This window comes from Engystomops pustulosus, chromosome 3, assembly GCF_040894005.1.
Source record: "Engystomops pustulosus chromosome 3, aEngPut4.maternal, whole genome shotgun sequence".
NCBI lineage: Eukaryota > Metazoa > Chordata > Amphibia > Anura > Leptodactylidae > Engystomops > Engystomops pustulosus.
Genome location: NC_092413.1, coordinates 203,347,847 through 203,370,491, shown reverse-complemented (window position 1 = coordinate 203,370,491; position 22,645 = coordinate 203,347,847). Strand labels below are relative to the sequence as shown.

The window sequence follows — 22,645 nt, the reverse complement described above, 5'->3', positions numbered from 1 at the left end:
AGAGGACGACGGCCAAACACAGAAGTGGATGACATATGGCATGAAAAGGGAAAACTGCAGCCCCAACAATTGGAAAAGACCATAGACACTGAGTCTATGGTGGGAAAAGAAGTGTACAGCCTCAAAAACCTGGTGAAGAATCTATATATAGAGGACATGATACTTTTCCAAGTGGACCTTATCTTAGAGAATTATATTGTATCTGGCTGCGATACTTACTATTCACACAAGTCTTATAATCTTTCTGCAGCTCCCAATGTTAATAACCGTACATTTATTCCTAGAAAGTCCTCATCTAGTAGACAAGACATAGTAACTGAGCATGCTAGACAACTTGTTGGCAATGTAGGTTTTAGCCAAATTTGTTATGGTACCTTTACTCTAAAGCACAGTCATGGGTTAATTTGGAACAACGATGTAAAGGTCGCTATTGTAAGGAGGAATCTATGGTGCAAGAGAAAACTTAGTGCCCAGTTAGATTACATCGAAAAGAGAGCTAGATGGCCTGTTGAAATAAACAAATCTAGTTATTTGTCTCCTTGTTTCATGGAGAAGACAAATGTAGATTTTATTTGTTATACCACAGATGAAGACAGATTTGTAAAAGCTTGTCACAGAATAAAAGCTTCCTCGAAGGAAAATACATCTACGCCTGTGCTGAAAAGCGCTCAGGAAACACGCTGCAATGTCAAAGCCGGTTCCAAAGTGTCTGATGATGGATGTTACTTTGGGTCAGTGCGAAAGTCATTGGTTATATCATCTTCTTCGCTGGGTGTTACAGAAGAGGTTTTTAGTAGCACTTTCATTCCTCAAAGTGACAGTTCTGTTGATTATACTAAGCTATGCGCTAGTGTGGGACCGAAAGGACGCTGTAAAGTTCCGGATGACTCCGATGAAAACCTTTGTTTGACAAACAACACTGACAGTAATATTAATCTGCATGTCAGACTGTCAGCGCACCCTCGTATACTGACTTCAGATGTTATTCTCAGCAATGTTAACTGCGGCGAAACAGGTGAGCGGCAAGGACAAACTCCTTTCAATTGGGCAGCTTGTGAAAGCAAAATGATTCAAGAGGGAATGGCTATTGTTGGAAACATATTAAAAAGTTCTCAAAAAATCTCACCGTCATTGCCTTGTATTCATAAGAAAAATCGCCATTGTGGCAGTAATGATAACTCATTTTTACCAAGAGGGAAAACATCTTCAATGCGACTCAATTTTCCCCAAAGTCTCGAAAAGGAACATTTCCTCCAGGACATCGACTTTTCAATATTTGAAGCTTCATTACATGTAACGTCGAATAACGACTTTCCATTTTCTCATATGACAGGCTTAGAAAGTATTTCCCATGAAACGACTGACGAATCGTTCTCATTGAAACATAAAGCAGAAGTGGAGGTTTCTCTTGGCGCTGAAAATCTAAATAAGAGCCCTGGAAGAGCTCATTTGGACTATAAAACTGCACTTAACAAACACGACTTCTGTTTTCCTTCACGCGTTCACAGTGGAGTTGACGCTGAACAGTCTGAGAAAGAGGCATCTGGAAAGAAGGTAGATTTCTATATGGAGTCTACGCGCTCAAAGCAGGTGTCTTACAAGGAACGTTTTCAAAAAATCTGTTTGGAGAAATGTTTGGTGAAATCGGAAAGTAGTAATTCTAAGGAGAGATATTGTTCCTTCCGCAGTGGGATGTTGTTTTATAATAGCAAATCTAGACAAGACAACATGACTATAGTGGAGTATAAACCCTCCGAGTGTGAATCAAAGTGCCAATACATAAAACAGCAGCACTCACATCAACCTTGTACACAAGACACGGTTGATAAAGAGAGCAATGAAGATGTTGTGAGCGGTAATATGTACAGCAATGACACTTACCGCCATGATATAGAAGAGGCTTATGTTGATGAAAGGGATCGGGAAGGTGTCGTAGAAGTTGATGTGACTGTCACAAATTTTGATAGTATGGAAGAAGAAAATCAACATGTAGCTTCATACATATCAGATGGATTAGAGAACAGAAGCGCCTTGTCTTTTCTGTGTGTAGAAACAGTACTAAATAATAATACTGAGCATCAATGTGATCCGAAACAGGAAACTGAACTAGTCGCACCTTTAGAAGTTACAAAGAGAAGCTACGATAGGAGTGCAGTGCTGTTATACAATGAAGATTTTAAGATGAAAGCCCAGTTTGACTTGGTCCTAGAAGAACTGAAGGTGTTTCATACAATTGAAGAAGAAGTAGACACCCAAAATATAAAAATAGTACAGCAAAAGAGTCTAGGACATACTTGTGATAGTACCAAAAAGCTACAGGATGGAGCCGCACTAGACACCCAAAATATAAAAATAGTACAGCAAAAGAGTCTAGGACATACTTGTGATAGTACCAAAAAGCTACAGGATGGAGCCGCACAAGATTTTACTAGTTACAAAGTAAAAGTTGGTAGTAACCTTGAGGAAAACAATGATAGGAGTGCAGTGCTTTTAAACAATGCAGATTTTAGGATGAAAGACCAGATGGACTTGGTCCTTGAAGAACTGAAGATGTTTCATTCAACTGAACAAGAAGAAAAAGAAAACAAAATTGTTAAAACAATAGTACAGCCAAAGAGACTAGGACATACTTGTAGAAATTCCATAAAGCTACAGGATGGAGCCTCAGAGAATTTTACTAGTAATAAAGTAAACGTTGTCCAAAATTTTGAGATTATAGTTACGAAAGATGACTGGAGGATGTGTGATAGGAAGACTACAGCTGAAGTCAAGGAGCAGGAGGTGCCTCAACAATATGTGTCTTCCTACCCGACAGATGACCAATCCTTGTATTCTGTGGATAATGTAGGTAAGTGGAGTAAAGATAGAGTAATACAGTTAAATATTTTAGTAGTCTACAAATTTTTTTTCCTAATAGGAATAGCAACCAGTGGTATTCTGACCTTAATATAATCCCCTTTGTGACTGTGATATGGCTAAACACGTCCTAGCTGCACATGTCCTGTGCAGATACACAACTGAGGCACTTCAAGCAGCTATATCTCCTGAATAGAGATGAGCGAACATGCTCGTCCGAGCTTGATGCTCGGTCGAGCATTAGGGTACTCGAAACTGCTCGTTACTCGGACGAATACTTCGCCCGCTCGAGAAAATGGCAGCTCCCGCCGTTTTGCTTTTTGGCGGCCAGAAACAGAGCCAATCACAAGCCAGGAGACTCTGCACTCCACCCAGCATGACGTGGTACCCTTACACGTCGATAGCAGTGGTTGGCTGGCCAGATCAGGTGACCCTGGGATAGACTAGCCGCTGGCCGCGCTGCTCGGATCATTCTGTCTCTGGATGCCGCTAGGGAGAGAGCTGCTGCTGCTCAGGGAAAGCGTTAGGGTGTTCTATTAGCTTACTGTTAGGCAGGAGTGATTCTCAAAGAACCCAACAGCCCTTCTTAGGGCTACAATAACGTTCTACTTTTTTTATTTTAATTTGCATCTTTTACCATTTTGTGAGGAATTAGCAGGGGGACTTGCTACCGTTGTGTTTAGCTCTTAGTGGCACACATATCCATAGCAAAGACCGAAGTGGGAAAATTCAGTAGGGGTTGGATTTCTATTAGGCAATAACTCAGTGTCATCTCATCTGGCATAGTACTGTGCTTCCTTTGATACTTGGCTAGAAAATAGCCATAGGAGAATACAAACAGCTTCTTGAAGCCTACAGTAGCGTTCTATATATTTGATTTCTGGTTGATCTGCTGGTGACTGTAGTTTCTGCAGTGCATGTACTTGCCAATTCTGAGCAATTTGTAGTGGGACTTGCGACCGCTGTGTTCTGCGCTTAGTGGCGCACATATCCATAGCAAAGGCTGAAGTGGCAAAATTCAGTAGGGGTTGGATTTCTATTAGGCAATAACTCAGTGTCATCTCATCTGGCATAGTACTGTGCTTCCTTTGATACTTGGCTAGAAAATAGCCATAGGAGAATACAAACAGCTTCTTGAAGCCTACAGTAGCGTTCTATATATTTGATTTCTGGTTGATCTGCTGGTGACTGTAGTTTCTGCAGTGCATGTACTTGCCAATTCTGAGCAATTTGTAGTGGGACTTGCGACCGCTGTGTTCTGCGCTTAGTGGCGCACATATCCATAGCAAAGGCTGAAGTGGCAAAATTCAGTAGGGGTTGGATTTCTATTAGGCAATAACTCAGTGTCATCTCATCTGGCATAGTACTGTGCTTCCTTTGATACTTGGCTAGAAAATAGCCATAGGAGAATACAAACAGCTTCTTGAAGCCTACAGTAGCGTTCTATATATTTGATTTCTGGTTGATCTGCTGGTGACTGTAGTTTCTGCAGTGCATGTACTTGCCAATTCTGAGCAATTTGTAGTGAGACTTGCGACCGCTGTGTTCTGCGCTTAGTGGCGCACATATCCATAGCAAAGGCTGAAGTGGCAAAATTCAGTAGGGGTTGGATTTCTATTAGGCAATAACTCAGTGTCATCTCATCTGGCATAGTACTGTGCTTCCTTTGATACTTGGCTAGAAAATAGCCATAGGAGAATACAAACAGCTTCTTGAAGCCTACAGTAGCGTTCTATATATTTGATTTCTGGTTGATCTGCTGGTGACTGTAGTTTCTGCAGTGCATGTACTTGCCAATTCTGAGCAATTTGTAGTGGGACTTGCGACCGCTGTGTTCTGCGCTTAGTGGCGCACATATCCATAGCAAAGGCTGAAGTGGCAAAATTCAGTAGGGGTTGGATTTCTATTAGGCAAGAACTCAGTGTCATCTCATCTGGCATAGTACTGTGCTTCCTTTGATACTTGGCTAGAAAATAGCCATAGCAATAGGATAGCATTGTTTGGTTTTAAAAACTCAAAAAAAAACAAAAAACACAAAAAAAAAAAAAAAAAACACAAAAAAAAACAAAAAAAAGTAAAAAAAAAAATAAAGTTATAACTCTCATTTTAAAAATGTTTAACCCGAGGGCTAGGGGTAGAGGACGAGGGCGGGGACGTGGGCGTCCAACTACTGCAGGGGTCAGAGGCCGTGGTCCTGGGCGGGGTGAGACACCACCTGCTGATGAGGGAGCAGGGGAACGCCGCAGAGCTACACTCCCTAGGTTCATGTCTGAAGTTACTGGGACTCGTGGTAGAGCACTGTTGAGGCCAGAACAGTGCGAACAGGTGATGTCGTGGATTGCTGACAATGCTTCGAGCAATTTGTCCACCACCAGTCAGTCTTCCACGCAGTCCACCCATGTCACCGAAATCGCCACTCCTCCAGCTCCTGCACCTCAGCCTCCTCCCCCCCAGTCTGCCCCCTCCCAGGAAAATTTGGCATTTGAACCGGCATACTCTGAGGAACTGTTTTCTGGACCCTTCCCACAGTCACAAACCACTTGTCCGGTTGCTGCTGAGCAATTTTCCGATGCCCAGGTTTTCCACCAGTCACAGTCTGTGGGTGATGATGACCTTCTTGACGTAGTGGAAGTGTGTAAAGAGGTGTCCGACGATGAGGAGACACGGTTGTCAGACAGTGGGGAAGTTGTTGTCAGGGCAGGAAGTCCGAGGGGGGAGCAGACTGAGGGATCGGAGGATGATGAGGTGACAGACCCAAGCTGGGTTGAGAGGCCGGGTGAACACAGTGCTTCTGAGACGGAGGAGAGTCCTCGACCTGAACAGGTTGGAAGAGGCAGTGGTGGGGCCAGACGGAGAGGCAGGGCCAGAGCTGGTGCATCAGCGCCACTGTCAACTAGTGAAGCTCCCGTGGTGAGGGCTCTTGCGGCGAGGGCTAGATCTTCAGAAGTGTGGAGGTTCTTTAAGGAAACACCGGATGACCGACGGACTGTGGTGTGCAACATTTGCCAAACCAGGCTCAGCAGGGGTTCCACCACTACTAGCTTAACTACCACCAGTATGCGCAGGCATATGAATGCTAAGCACCCCACTCAGTGGCAACAAGCCCGTTCACCTCCGGCCGTGCACACCACTGCTCCTTCCCCTGTGTCAGCTGCTAGTCAGCCCCCTGCCCAGGACCCTGCCACAAAAACCCCATCGTCGCCTCCACGATCCTCCACAGCATCCACCAGCGTTCAGCTCTCCATACCCCAGACGCTGGAGCGGAAACGCAAATATAGTGCAACCCACCCGCACGCCCAAGCCCTTAATGTGCACATCTCCAGATTGCTTAGCCTGGAGATGCTGCCCTATAGGCTAGTAGAGACCGAGGCCTTTCGCAACCTCATGGCGGCGGCCGCCCCTCGGTATTCGGTCCCCAGCCGCCACTACTTTTCCCGATGTGCCGTCCCAGCCCTGCACCAGCACGTGTCAGACAACATCATCCGTGCCCTGACCAACGCCGTTTCTGACAAGGTCCACCTGACCACGGACACGTGGACGAGTGCTGCCGGGCAGGGCCACTATATATCGCTGACGGCACATTGGGTTAACTTGGTGGAGGCTGGGACCGAGTCTGACCCTGGGGCTGCTCATATACTGCCGACGCCGAGGATTGCGGGGCCTACCTCGGTCCAGGTGTTTCAGGCCTACTATGCCTCCTCCTCCTCCCACCCCTCCTCCACCTCCTCCTCCGAACTACCATCCGTGGGCACGGCGCCATCAGTCGGTAGCTCTAGGCACAGCAGCAGTGCCGTCGCTAAGCGACAGCAGGCGGTGCTCAAACTGCTGAGCCTAGGCGACAAAAGGCACACCGCCCAAGAGCTATTACAGGGCATCACGGCGCAGACTGATCTGTGGCTGGCACCGCTGAACCTCAAGCCGGGAATGGTTGTGTGTGACAACGGCCGTAACCTGGTGGCGGCTCTGCAACTCGGCAGACTGACACATGTGCCATGCCTGGCCCATGTGTTAAATCTGATAGTGCAGCGTTTCCTCAAGACATACCCCAATCTGTCTGATTTGCTCACGAAGGTGCGCCGCATCTGTGCGCATTTCAGGAAGTCCAGCCCAGATGCTGCCACTCTCAGGGCAGCGCAGCGCCGCCTCCAACTGCCCGCTCACCGACTGTTGTGCGACGTGCCCACGAGGTGGAATTCAACACTGACCATGTTATCCAGAGTTTACCAGCAGCGCAGAGCGATTGTAGACTGCCAGATGTCAACTTCCACCAGAACTGGTAGTCAGGTCAGTCAGCTTCCTCAAGTCTACAATGAGGAGTGGACGTGGATGTCTGATATCTGTCAGGTGCTGAGTAACTTTGAGGAGTCAACACAGATGGTCAGTGGCGATGCCGCCATCATCAGCCTCACCATCCCGCTGCTTGGCCTGTTGAAAAACTCTCTGGTCAGCATGAAGTCGGAAGCTTTGCGCTCGTCACAAGAGACGGGGGAAGAATATTCCCTTGTTGATAGCCAAAGCACCCTGAGGTCTGTTTCTCAGCGCATATCGGAGGAGGTGGAGGTGGAGGAGGATGAGGAGGAAGAGGAGGAGAATGTTGGCGAGACACAAGAGGGGACCATTGTTGAGTCCTTCACTGTTCAGCGTGTATGGGCAGAAGAAGAGGAGTTGGAGGAGTTGGAGGAGGAGGAAATGGACAGTCAGGCCAGTGAGGGGAGTGAATTCTTACGCGTTGGTACTCTGGCGCATATGGCAGATTTCATGCTAGGCTGCCTATCCCGTGACCCTCGCGTTCAAAGAATTTATTCCAGCACCGATTACTGGGTGTTCACTCTCCTGGACCCACGGTACAAGCAAAATCTTCCCACTCTCATCCCTGGAGAGGAAAGGAGTGTGAGAATGCATGAATACCAGCAGGCCCTGGTGCACAAGCTGAAACAGTATTTCCCTTCTGACAGCGCTAGCGGCAGAGTGCGTAGTTCTGCGGGACAAGTAGCGAGGGAGAGTAGGCGAGCAGGCAGCTTGTCCAGCACTGGCAAGGGTACGCTTTACAAGGCTTTTGCCAGCTTTATGTCACCCCAGCAAGACACTGTCACCTGTCCCCAGTCTCGGCAGAGTAGGGCTGATCTTTACAGAAAGATGGTGAGGGAGTACGTAGCTGACCATACCATCGTCCTAAATGATCACACAGCTCCCTACAACTACTGGGTTTCAAAGCTGGACATGTGGCACGAACTGGCGCTGTACGCCTTGGAGGTTCTTGCCTGCCCTGCCGCTAGCGTCTTGTCCGAGCGGGTTTTCAGTGCAGCTGGTGGCATCATCACCGATAAGCGTACACGCCTGTCGACTGACAGCGCTGACAGGCTGACGCTTATTAAAATGAATAAAGGCTGGATTTCTCAGAATTTCCAATCTCCACCAGGTGAAGGAAGCTCAACCTGAATAATTGATCCACTCCTCCTCCTCCTCCTCATTTTCCTCCTTCTCCTCCTCTTTGTACAGTAAAGCAGAGGAAACTGGCTATTTTTTGACAGGGCCCACTGGCTCTTGCTATAGTACTTCATGCATTTAATTTTTCTGGAGGGCCACCTACCCGGTCCTCTGTTTGAAACAATTTTTGTGAGTGCCACATACAGGCACTCAATCTATTCCATTTTACTGCAGGGCCACCTACCTGCTCCTCTGGTTTGAACAATTTTTGGGACTGCCACATACAGGCACTCAATCTATTCCATTTTACTGGAGGGCCACCTACCTGCTCCTCTGGTTTGAAACATTTTTGGGACTGCCACATACAGGCACTCAATCTATTCCATTTTACTGCAGGGCCACCTACCTGCTCCTCTGGTTTGAACAATTTTTGGGACTGCCACATACAGGCACTCAATCTATTCCATTTTACTGGAGGGCCACCTACCTGCTCCTCTGGTTTGAACAATTTTTGGGACTGCCACATACAGGCACTCAATCTATTCCATTTTACTGGAGGGCCACCTACCTGCTCCTCTGGTTTGAAACATTTTTGGGACTGCCACATACAGGCACTCAATCTATTCCATTTTACTGCAGGGCCACCTACCTGCTCCTCTGGTTTGAACAATTTTTGGGACTGCCACATACAGGCACTCAATCTATTCCATTTTACTGCAGGGCCACCTACCTGCTCCTCTGGTTTGAACAATTTTTGGGACTGCCACATACAGGCACTCAATCTATTCCATTTTACTGCAGGGCCACCTACCTGCTCCTCTGGTTTGAAACATTTTTGGGACTGCCACATACAGGCACTCAATCTATTCCATTTTACTGCAGGGCCACCTACCTGCTCCTCTGGTTTGAAACATTTTTGGGACTGCCACATACAGGCACTCAATCTATCCCATTTTACTGGAGGGCCACCTACCTGCTCCTCTGGTTTGAAAAATGTTTGGGACTGCCACATACAGGCACTATCCAAATTAAATTGTCTCCATAGCAGCCTCCACACGTTGTCTCCATTGCTACCTCCAAAAGTCGTCCATATAGCTGCCTCCATACATCGTCCCTTTATCAAACGAGGTGTGTCAGGCAGAAATTTGGGTTGTTTTCATGGATTCCACATCAAAGTTGTTAACTTTGTCGCCACCCTGCTGTGTTATCCACAAAATATACTGGCAAACTTTTACCATTTACGGATATTATTTCAGCGCTTCTTGCGCAGATGTTTACATTCCCCTCACCCGGCATATCCTAAACTTATAAGAACGCTACTACACTTGATCTTATACAAAAGGTTCTTAGAAGTGCTGTTTGGGGAGTAGCCTAGAGACAGGGGCTTGGATTGGCGAAAGCTCGCCTGGCAGCGGAACGCCAGCTCCATGCGCATCATGCGCTTCTTGCGCATCTGTTTACATTCCCCTCACCCGCCATATCCCAAACTTATGAGAACGCTACTACACTTAACTTGGTGCAGGCTGGGACCGAGTCTGACCCTGGGGCTGGTCATATACTGCCGACGCAGAGAATTGCGGGGCCTACCTCGGTCCAGGTCTCAAAGGCCTACTATACCTCCTCCCACCCCTCCTCCACCTCCTCCTCCTCCGAATTACCATCCGTGGGCATGGCGCCATCAGTCGGTAGCTCTAGGCACAGCAGCAGTGCCGTCGCTAAGCGACAGCAGGCGGTGCTGAAACTGCTGAGCCTAGGCGATAAAAGGCACACCGCCCAAGAGCTATTACAGGGCATTCCACATCAAAGTTGTTAACTTTGTCGCCACCCTGCTGTGTAATCCCCAAAATATACTTGCAAACTTTTACCATTTAGGGATATTATTTCAGCGCTTCTTGCGCATCTGTTTACATTCCCCTCACCCGGCATATCCTAAACTTATAAGAACGCTACTACACTTGATCTTATACAAAAGGTTCTTAGAAGTGCTGTTTGGGGAGTAGATTGGATTGGCGAAAGCTCGCCTGGCAGCGGAGCGCCAGCTCCATGCCAAGATCCAACTAACATAGTTTTAACTGCAGCACCTTTAATCTACTACTAGTTCACTGCCTCCATACATGGTCCCCTTATCAAACGAGCTGTGTCAGGCAGAATTTTGGGTTGTTTTCATGGCTTCCATGTTAACTTTGTCGCCACCCTGCTGTGTAATCCACAAAATATACTGGCAAACTTTTATCATGTACCGATATTATTTGAGCGCTTCTTGCTCACCTCCTTTGGTTCCTCTCTGCTACCCATTGGTTTGAAGCCTGAGTCCATTTAGGGTATGTTGCCATGCCTGCCGCTGCTGCCGCTGCCTCTGCATGCCGTCCCCTATAGTGTCAGGGTCAATTATTGGATGTTTTAGATGCTATCTAGCTTCATTCTGTCACTCTGTCATGGCCATGCTGTTGCCCATAATTTTGGCATAATGGTGCGATTATGCAGCCTCAGAGGCATCCATGCATGCTGCCCCTGCTGTTTCCTGTCCATTTCCGTGGTGTTTCCATCCTTTTCTGAGGTTCCCAGGTGTTTGGCCAAGCTTCCCTGTGCAGAGCCTTGGTCCCCTTGAAAAATGCTCGAGTCTCCCATTGACTTCAATGGGGTTCGTTATTCGAGACGAGCACTCGAGCATCGGGAAAAGTTCGTCTCGAATAACGAGTACCCGAGCATTTTAGTGTTCGCTCATCTCTACTCCTGAAACATGGCACCACAGTTCTGATGTCATATTAAAGAGGTGAATCTCCACTTTAATAGTGAACCAATTGCCAGGTGCCACAGAACTAGAGATATTTACTGTTAATGTTGCTATAAAAATGATAAAATTTAAATACAACTATCCTATCAAGTTAAAGTCTCACAAATCATGAAAAAGAAACAAAGTAAAAGTTGTTATGATATATAAAGCTCTTCCTGAGATAGCTTCATTTAAAGAGCAGGAAAGAAGTGCAAGAATTGACCTTCTTGGTTATGAAAGAGTTAATTGACCATGCTTAGGATAGGTTATCAATGTGGACCAACTTCTAGCACATCAATTAGCTTTATTGCACTATACATGTTAACCAATGAAGAGGTCAATAAGCTGCAGCCCTGGCTGAGGTGATGGGGATCAGATCCCTACCAATTTGATATTGATGGCCTATACCAGTGGTGGCGAACCTATTGCACGGGTGCCAGAGGTGGCACTCAGAGCCCTTTCTGTGGGCACCCAGGCCTTCACCCCAACACAGAGTTTGCCAGCTAGGACTCAAGGCTTTCTCCTGTGATCCAATACAGCCCAGGATGTGCCAAGCTCAGGGCTATTTTAAAGTGACATACTTGGCTGCCAAGACTACAGGAGGAGCAAGAAGGTGTGGATATAGATGGATTGTCATTGGAGCTCCTGCTCTAGGTCCCCTGATTCTGCCTCTCTGGGAAACCCTGGAGGGAAGCTACAATCCAAATTTCTCCATCATCTTTCTATTGTATTGGTGAACTCAGGACGTCAATACGATTAAAACCTGTGATACAGCAGGGATCCATAGGTTACTGCTTAAATTGTCACTTTGCAACATATAAGTGGGTTTTGGTTGTAGCTTGGGCACTCTGTCTCTAAAAGGTTCGCCATCACTGGCCTATACTAAGGATTCACCATTAATATTCAAATTTGAGTTAACCCCATGAACAATATAAGAATGGCTTTTGAGAGTTTATATAATTTTCTACCAAGGTTGTGTTCCCATGAGGGTCAGGGTTTCCATTAGCAGAGGAACATGAAGGTTTTGATGGATCCATCGTGTAACAATTGGTGACATTGACGGATTATGATCGCATTGACTTATAATAGCGCCATCATTACTTTCTGTTCATACGATCGTGTTATTTGAGGAATCAACAAGCAATGGGAATGTGACCGAAATAACTTTGAGGACAGTGTGGACAGAGTGTAATAACCTTTAGACAAACAAGGTTTGAGTATCACTAGGACTCGGTGTTCTGTGTTGGTTCGGCCTGCGACAGACGGCTGTGATGGACACGATGCCTGACAACCTCATTTACCAGGCTGCGGGTATTAGATGCTATATACCGGGCTGTCTCACATGACTCAGCTTCTCAGCTGCTGACAGTGACAGAGAGAAATGAGGCTATGGTAGGCAGTAGAGCATTGTAGTCCTTGTATCAGCTTTACTGAAGTTCAATATGAATGGAAAACCTTAGGTTTACATAGAAATGTCTTATACTCAGACTTTGTGATTGTGCAGACCTCACCACACACATCAGACCGTCCTATTCATGCACTATATCAGCGTCAGTCAAATCTATGGCCCTGACCTTTAACTCCTTAACATTCCATAATGTTCCTGTACATCATGGGGATAACCGCCCCATGGGATCTATGAAGAGGACTCATGGGCTGGCACAGATTCTGGTTGTTAACCATTTAAATGCCACTGGCAGAGCTGCCAGGGGCCTTTAAATGCTAGTGGAGCATGGGTGCCACCATCTTTGTGGGAATCGTCATTCCCTTTGATGTCATCAGGTAGAGACTATACGTCACTATGACAGCTTGGAGTCTGTCTCCAGGTATTGTTATTTTATTAGATCTGTTACCCTTGCCGGTGGCACATTGTAATGAACCATCAATAAATCCCCCATATGCAGGCAGCCCCTACTTAAGGACACTCGACTTACAGATGGCCCCCTAGTTACAGACAGATGGATCTCTCTGCCCCTTGTGACCGCTGGTGAAGCTCTCTGGATGCTATTACTTTAGTCCCAGGCTACAATTATCAGCTGTAAGGTGCCTGTAACGAAGCTTTATTAATAATTTTTGTTCACATAATTGTGAAAATCCAATTGTAACAGGGACAAAAACTATTTGTCTGGAGTTACAGTTCTAAAATATATCAGTTCTGACTTACATACAAATTCAACTTAAGAACAAACCTGAAGAATATATCTTATACGTAACCTGGGGACTGCCTGTACTGCAATATAGTGGTAATGCAGTAGATGGTAGAATCAATCAAAACTCCTAGGATTAAAGTACAAATACAGTAAAAAAATGTTTTAAAAAAATTAAAATATTTAAAAACCTAAAAAGTCAAATAATCCACTTTGCCTAGAACTGATATAAAAATAAACAAATAAAATCATGAACATTTTAGGTGTTTATTTTGCTGTATCCCCAAAGTCCTGATCTATCAAAGGGTAAAAACGTTTACAGTTTTCCCGGAATTGAACCCTGTGATAAAAAATAGCTCCCAAATGTTTGAATCGCCCCTTTATGCCATTTTGCAACGCATAAAATTTGGAATTTAAAGTAATCAAAAGGTTGTACAGGCCCCAAAATGATAGCAATAAAAACGTCATTACATCCCGCAAAAAAATAACTCATTAAATAGGTCTGTACGCTGAAGTTATTAGAGCCTTTTTGTACAAGGTTTTAACTTTTAAAAATCTGTTAAAACATAATGAAACCTACATAAATTTGGTACCCCTGAGATTGTACTGATCCATACGTTAAAGGGGATTTGTCATTTGTAGTACACAGTGAAATCCATTAAAAAAGCCCACAAAAAATGGCGCTCATGCCTTTTATCCATCAAATAAATGGATAAATATCTGAGATAACCACTGTCTTCGAGTGGGGCTTCCTCTATTGTAACAATCAAAGGGCCTTAAAAGATTTAAAACATTGTTTTCGATCTTTATGACAGGATACCTTGCCTTGAAGGATGTTTTTTGGATTGATTTTTTTAAAGTGGTCATCTTCCTGAAAATCTAATCTGGTGTTAATGATTTGGTGAAAAAAACTGTTTAGGTAGTGACACGCCACCGGATTGAAGAGCCAAGTGAAGATGAAGATTAATCAGTTTGTTGTACTCATAGACAACGAGTTGTGGGAACACCCCGTTCCCTTCTTCAGGTCCGATAAATTGCATATGTATAGATCACGGGTGCAGCCAGTTAAAATGGGTGGTTCAAAATCAATGGAGAATGTTATAAAAGTCTATGCCTCAATCACAGCTGATCCGTCGCCTAAAAAGGGGGGGGGGGGCACACAATTTTAGATACTTATTGATGACTGGTTTACGTACTTCAGCCAAAACATGTGATAAAATTGTAAAATTGTAAAATTTCATATCATCAGGTGATAAAATATCACCTGATGATAAGAAATATTTATTAATGAGTTTAAAATGAAAAAGGTTGGAAATAATCATAATATGAAGGGCGATTCATTAGAACACACGGTATAAAGCCTCGTCTTTCAAGCACTTTAATAGTTGAGATGCGAGCGATCATCTGCGTGCGGCAGGTTGCAGATAAATAATAAATGGCTACATTTCTAGATTCATAGAGCGTTCAGATATCTCATAAGAAGGGGGTTAGCATAATTAATTGAGCCAGGGACAAGGTATGTTCCTTATCCTAGAAGGACGGTTAGCTTAGCAGCTTGCAACAAGAATCTTTAGGTGGAAATTTTCTTCGTCCTGTCCTGAAGTCTGCAACAATATGTGACGCCAATATGTGACGTCTTTTTTTTTTTTTTTTGAAAGATTGCTCCAGGGCTTTTCAGCTGGTTGGGGAGAATACAGATTTGTACTCATATTGAACCCAGAAAGTTGCTTTGTTGCCCAATCCTGTGCTATGTGTACTAGCTGAGATCAGCAAAGGACAAAGCAGTCTTGAGTATTCCCTTAAAGGAAATCTACCATCAAAATCAAGCATGATAAACCAGGAACACTGACCCTTAGGCCTCATTCAGATGGCCGTCTGTGGGGATGTATATGCGGCCGCAAATACGTCCCCATAGAAGGCAATGGCGGCCCGGCGGTTGTATGGTGTCACACAAATGTGACACCGATCCGCCCCGTACATGGGGAAAAGATAGAGCATGCTCTATCTTTCCCTATGTCTGCGGCCATGTGCTGCTGTTTTCTATGGAGGGGTCACCTCCTCCTCTTCTCCAGCCCACGGTGGGCAGAACGCAGTGTGAATGTACCGATAGATCGAAGCACCGTGATTGTTATAATCTTCATCTATTAGTTATCCATGGCCTCTTTCGTTCTAACTTTTTCAACTTTTTTCAAATTATGCTAATAAGTAAGAAGGGCTCTGATGGGCATTACCAGAGCACCCCGTGCTTAGGTTTCACAGGCTGTTACACTGTCTCACTCACCCCCATGCTCTCCCAGCACTTCCCCCTCCCTATGACTGATGTAATCTCACAGCAGCAGAGGAAGTTTCATGACAAAGTGGAAGGGGGAAGTACTAATGCACAGTGTAACAGCCTAAGAATCTGCAGCACGGAGGGGCTCTGGAACCCCCCCCCCCCTCTCCCTGAGCCCTGGTTTTTGTTTGATTTTGATGGTAGAATTCATTTAAGCGTTTACAGTGTGGTGGACTGTTCTGAAGCTTTAATATGTATTGTACTTGTGTTATTGTGTGTGGAGGCCAAGAGATTGGGGCACATTTACTTACCTGGTCCCTGCGCAATCCCCGATCTGGACTGTCCGACAAGGATGAACTCTGCCTGGTGCATGTAAGTGCATTGCTTGCGACACAAATTTAAATGTTAATTCCAGCGCTCAGTCTGAATCCATCGGATCGTCCCCCTATTTGTGTCGAGTGAAAGCCGGCACGATGGCGACACAAAACGATTGCATGCAACACAATCCCCAGCTGAATTGTTGGTGGCAATTCAAAGGTTAAAGTTCATCAAAAGTTCTACTTTTGTTAATAAGGCCAGTGTTGGGGTGACCAAAAACAAAGAAAACGTACTTACCATGACCCCGGTTCCAGCAGTGCAATGGTAATACAGTCTTCGGTGTTGACAATTGGGCAGGGACGGATTAAGACAGCCCTGGGCTCTGAGCTCTATGAATATTATAGCCCATACAAGTCTGGAATTAAGGATGTGCCCTTCTGCCTGCTTTCAATCTGAAGTTTTAGGACCTTTGGAGAACCTTGAAAGGGTCCTGAAATGGCTCTTGTGTACATGTGTATTGGGAGCTGGAACAGCTGTATGAGGATTTCATTATACAATTTGATGAGTGATTTTGGTTGTCATGGGCTTAGCCCCAGGCTACAAACAAAGCCACCTATATTATAATCCACTACTGCAATTTGGTCAGAAGTGCCAAAGTACCTGCTACAGCCAATCAATGGCCATTGATTGGTGATTGGGATGTCAATGTCCTGTGGTCAGAGAAAGCCACTGATTGGAAAGTGGGTCCTGTGACCACAGCACTTCTTAATTTTGAGTGCCATAGACCACTAGACCTTTTAAAGTCAAAGCATAAACCAGACATGTTTGGCTTCTGCTGCAGCCAGTTTTATTGCAGGTTGGTTTGGTGATCCCCTTTCCTTAGGGAGTGATTTTTCTTATGTGAAAAATGAGTAATAAGCAATAGGCAGGACAGTAGTTGAGAAGGTATCGCTATACCATAAAGTAACATAAAGTGCTTTATGTGCAAATTAAGTTCTGACCCCTATATACAGATTCGATAAAATTATATTGGACATTACCTTGTATCAAAAAAACAGGCAAAGTCCTTGGTGGGGCTTTGATTCCTGACCAGGGACATAACTTGGGGGTGTGCAGAGGATGCAGTCTCACCCAGGCCAAGGAGTCTAAGAGGACCCATAAGTTATTCCTTACCCATTAGGAGACTTGTACTATAATGAACACATTGGGGGTCATTTACTAAGGGCCCGATTCGCGTTTTCCCGACGTGTTACCCGAATATTTCCGATTTGCGCCAATTTCCCCTGGATTGCCCCGGGATTTTGGCGCACGCGATTGGATTGTGGCGCATCGGCGCCGGCATGCACGCGATGGAAATCGGGCGGGCGTGGCCAAACGGAAACCCGCCGGATTCGGAAAAACTTCCGCATTTTAAAAAAAAATCTGGCGCGGAGCTTGCACTTACCTTCACTCAGCCCGGCTCGGTGTATTCCAGTGCGTTGCGGGGAACTTCAGCGCAGCAGCGCCACCTGGTGGACGGCGGAGGAACTGCCTTAATAAATCCCGGCCGGACCCGAATCCAGCGCAGAGGACGCGCCGCTGGATCGCGAATGGACCGGGTAAGTAAACCTGCCCCATTATATTTATGGGATCTGGAACAGGTTTTTTCCTTGGGGCTTGGTAGATTCCAGTTACACCACAGATTCTAGATCAACATTAAGACACTTAAAGAAAATCAACCATCAAACTCAAGCATGATAAACCAGGGACACTTACTCATAGATCCAGTAAGTATCCCAACTTATGCTAATGATCACGAGGGGCTACCCTAGCCCCTGTGTGATTTGTCTTTACAGACTGTTACCCTGTTTTAGGGCGAGGGTGAGACAGTCTAACAGTCTACATAGCCAGATCACTGAGGGTTAGGGAAGCCCTTTTGGCTCATTAGCATAATTATAAAAGTTGATTTTAGAAGGAAGGAGGCCACGGGTAACAAATATTAGAAGATTATCACAGTCTATGGGTTTCCCAGTGTTCCAGGTTTATCATTCTTGATATTGATAGATTTCCTCTAATCCACCGAAACTACTATATTGACTCGTCATTTGACTAATAGCGTATAACTTCTAAATCCTTAACTCACTTCCAGCAGATTGTCATATTAAGTGATTGTATAGAGCGACATTCGACTTTTCAACGTCGTATAATTGTAATAAATGTAAGTGCTGGGAAGATTTATTTTCACATTGGCACCAGGGAGTCTTTTTTCCTTTATGTAAGGACATAAATGTGGTTCTTAGACACTTCATTTATATTCATAACTCTACATATGTTCAGTTCGTGCCATAGATTTAGTTTTTCTGAGCTATATTTCTATAAATAACCTAAATGCCAATATCCAACAAATCGTTTGTAATTTCACAGGTTTACCATTTAAAATTATGTGAAAAAAAAAATCAACACAGCTGTTGTTTGTTGTACTGCTCAGTAAGATCGAACGTTGACGGGCTACGGGGACCTTTTTTTGTTTACTTGTAAAGATAGTATGTGCAATGTTACTGTTACTATTCAGTCTCAGGGATCCTGCCATCTATAAAAAGAAAGCTGAGAAAAAAATGATGATTTTGAAGACCTGTTTGAGGCCTCATCATTGTGTCTCTGCTGCTGCTGCTGTGTGTAGCAGAAGCAGGCAGGCGCAATGTGATGATGTCATCATGCCTGCCGGCTTCAGTGCTTCACACAGCAGCAGAGGAGGGAGCAGGACTGCTGCAGGGGAACAAGAAGAGGTGAGTAACCAGTGTTAATTGTTTTATTTTAATACACAGCAACAAGAAAAGAAGGGGTGAGGGGCCATAATATAAGTGGAATAAGAAGAGCCCCCAAAAAATGAGGGGAAGGAGTACAGGAGCCACAGTTTAAGATAAGTAGCAGAGGGGCCGCAATATGAGGGGGAGGAGGAAAGCAGACACAATGTGAGGTGGAGAAGAAGAGAGGCCACAATGTGAGAGGAGGAGCCGAAGGGTCACAATATAAGGAGAAGTAGGAGAGTGGCCACAATATGAGGAGAAGTAGGAGAGTGGCCACAATATGAGGGGGAGGAGGAAGGTGGACACAATATGAGGGGGAGAAGGAGAGAGGCTACAATGTGAGAGGAGGAGCAGAGGGGCCACAATATGAGGGGGATCAGGAGAGAATCAACAAAATAAATGGGAGGAGGAGAGGGGCCACAATGTGAGAGGAGCAGTAGAGGGTCCACAATATAAGGGGGACAAGGAGAGTGCCAACAAAATGAATAGGAGGAGGAGAGGGTCCACAATATGAGGGGGAGGAGGAGAATGGCCACAATGTGAAGACTGGAGGCAGAGGAGAGGGGTCACAATGTGAGAAGAGGGGGCTACTATATGAGGGGGCCATGATACATTATTGTATGTATTGTATTGAAATTAACTGATATCTTATGATAACCTATATTTTACAGAAGACACTCCAAAATCTTTGTCATGGACACCAGCATTCATGAAAAGTAGTGACAGAGAAGCAAATATTACATCACACAATGAGAAAGGTAAGAGACACCCTTCTGTCCTAGCACAGACGGCCCAGCGCCAACTCCTGCTGCTCTTGTTGGTTCTGGACCAGGACGAATTAAGACAGTCATGGGCCCTAGGCTGTATGAATATTATAGCCCCTTCAAGTCTGGGATTTACTACATATGGTAGTAGAATCAAGCTTTTTGGGGAATGGAGTCACTTCTGCCTGATTCCAATATGTGGTTTTCAGGTCCTTTGGAGGACCTTCAAAGGTCTTAAACTGGCTCTTGTGTACATGTGTATTGAGAGCATGTACAAAGTTGTACGAGGATTTCATGGGTGAAGGTCCTTCTCAGTATAGAATTAGGTGGGTGGTCATAGGCCCCCTCGAAGCCTTAGACCCCCGTGCTATCATCCAAACCACCTAAATTATAATCTAATACTGTTCTGGACACCAATGCAGCCACATGCTAGTAAAGCATCTCGTTATACCGAGAGACCATTACATAACTGGCACATCACTGTATAAGGATATGTTCACGCATATTTATTTTGTCAAGACTTTTGGAAAAAAAAAATCACCCAAATCCTTTAGTGGTAACCCACACTAGCAGTAGCACTCCCCCTCCCAATGTGTGAGATGACAGCAGGCAAAAGGAAGGGAAAGTGCTAATTGAGCAGGGGGAGACAGTGTAACAGCTGTGAAGCTACAACGGAGGGGTTCTGGTAACACCCCCAGAGCCTTCCAGGCTCATTAGGCTATTTTTAAAAGTGGATTTTAGAAGGAAGGAGGCCATGAATAACCAGAGTCACAGTGTATGGATCTGTGAGTAAGTGTCCCTGGTTTATCATGATGGCAGATTTCCTTAAAAAATAGGGCATTAAATTTTATTTGGTCAACACTTTGGGGCTTTATATTACTACACAAATGTTACATACCGTATTTTCCAGACTATATGACACACATTTAGCAAGAAAAAATCTTCATAAAAAGTGCCTGCGTGCCTGCCTAGTTTAAAGGTCAGGAGTTTCCAGCACTGCCAGACCCTCCTGACTGTGTCCTGGAGATCGGGTGAGGCGCTGACATATTGCCTCACACGATTTCCTAGAGAGGTGAGCCTCCACACTGCTCTCTCCCTCTCCTGGGTGTCCCAACATGGTTATTACCTACAGGACCTGGAGTGATGTCAGAAGCTTCCTACATCATTCAAGGTCCTCATGTTGCCGAGGATGGGGCAGAAAACTTAGAGTGGGACAGTGTAAGAAGAAGAGGGTGGGTTGTGTGTGTTTATGTGTATAGCAGTGTCCAGTGCGTTCCTAGTGTGTTTTTTTGTAGCAGGGCTGTGTGGGTGTTACTGCCTATAGCCATGCCCAGTCAGTGTGTGTATGTGTGTTTGTGTGTGCATAGCAGAGCCCACTGTGTATAGCAGTGCACAGTGTATGTAGCAGTGAACAGTGTGTTCCTATGTGTGTGTGTATATAGCAGTGATGAGTGTGTTCCTATTTCTGTTCATGTGTATAGCTGAACTGTGTGAGTGTGTATGTGAATGAATGGATGTAGCAGAGCTGTGCTTGTAAATGTATATGTAGCAATGCTATTTATGTAAATGTATGGATGTAGCAGAGCTATGTGTGTAAATGTATGGATGTAGCAAAGCTGTGTGTGCCGCGCTGTTGTGTGATCAACAGGGATATTTTAATTGGTGTAAAATATATTTTTGCTTTCTTGGAAAACTAAATCTGGGGTGCATCTTTTAGTCCGAAAATACTGGCATTTGATTTCATAGGGCAGGCAGTTTTACCAACTCCAGGAGGGTGGTCCCATTATTTCACTATAGGACCTACCATATCATCCAGTGTTATATCTGAGGCACAGTACCAGCAGGCAACTTACCCATCACCCGGTAAGTACACAACTTTTACAGATACAGAAGCTACAGATGGGAATTAGCTGACTTCATGGATTTGATTAATCCTAAAATAATACAAGGTAAATTTTTATTCCCAGCTGGTCATCTGTCTGTCAAACGGAGCCTGTCACTCTGCACAACACCCGTCCCTGTTGTTTATCTATTATTCTATGAAAATGAGAATATCATTACTGTGCTGCGCCTAACGATAAGACGTTTTTATCTCCCCCCCTCCCCCCAGCAGTGACATTTTCTCATGGGATCGTAAGAGTGACACCACTCAAGACCCGCGCAGGTCCTCTCAGGATTGGCCTGTCAAAGAAAGCAAAGATTAAACAGCTTCACCCTTATCTGCGATAGAAGATTCATACTCTGCAGATGGCACACATAGATTGCATTACCCTGTTACCGCTGCTGAGGGTTTACAGCGCAGGTTCAGATGGATCAAAGAAATAAGAAACGCGTTAATGTACGACCGTTACGGGAGGTTCAATGATTTCACTAAGTGAAATTGGTTTTGTTTCATCCTGTATTTTATTGCTCTTTTTTATGTCTGTGCATAGAAAATGTTTACTGTCCTTTTGGTGTATTCACAAGGTGCAGCTGTGCTATACTGTTTACCATGTGGTAGAGAAACGCAAGCAGTTTTACCACAAATTGACATCATTTTAGAATTTTACTTAGCCTGTACTAGCAGCAAATCCCCAATTTGTCACATATTACACACTAGAAAACTGGTAATTAAAGCACGGAAAAAAATTGAAAAAAGTTGAAATTTATGTCCAACACTAAGAAAATTGTGACTCTGATTTTGCACTATAGTCATCACCAAAAAAAAAGGGGCAGAAGTCTTGGCCAGACACATTTACTATAACCTTTGGCTGAAAATTGGTGTAGGTCATAGTTAAAATCGATGTTAGTCGATGCATTAAGATTAGGAAAGCTTCACAATGAGGGTGTATCCACATGTTCCGTTTTTCAGATGCAGTTTTTGATGCCCAAATCAGGAGTCGAGTGAAATAGCAGGAGCAGCACTTCTGAATGATTAGTCCGTACCCATTATGATCCACACCTCCTTTTGGCTTCAAAAACTGCATCTGAAAAACTGAACGTGTGGCTGCACCCTCAGCTTGATCAATCTGTGATCATGGACCATGAGTCACACACGGCAAGATGGATGTATAGTACAAGGAATACTGCATTTCGTTGTATAGTACAGGGATTCTCTACATCCCCCTCTAAACACCAGCACTGTGATCACACTGTGATCAGTTACATCATTGTCTCTACCTACAGTAGCCGCCTTTATTAAAGGGAACCTACCATCATGGATCACCTAATAAGGTAGATCCGCTGGCAGGATCCTGTATTTACTGGCAGCCCGATGCTTGTTTTAGTAAAACTTTTAGTGCCCCAGATCTATGTAAAAAGTT

The 22,645-nt window shown here is 44.8% G+C and overlaps 1 protein-coding gene across 1 annotated transcript; it reads left to right on the top strand.

Annotated features, from left to right (window-relative positions):
- Positions 1-459: 459 nt before the first annotated feature.
- Positions 460-21,867, top strand: RAD51AP2 (RAD51 associated protein 2). Its single transcript, XM_072139654.1, has 3 exons — positions 460-2,848; positions 19,251-19,337; positions 21,454-21,867. Exons 1-3 carry the CDS (start codon positions 547-549, stop codon positions 21,570-21,572), a joined length of 2,508 nt encoding a protein of 835 aa, XP_071995755.1. The 5' UTR covers positions 460-546; the 3' UTR covers positions 21,573-21,867.
- The last annotated feature ends 778 nt before the right edge of the window (positions 21,868-22,645 follow it).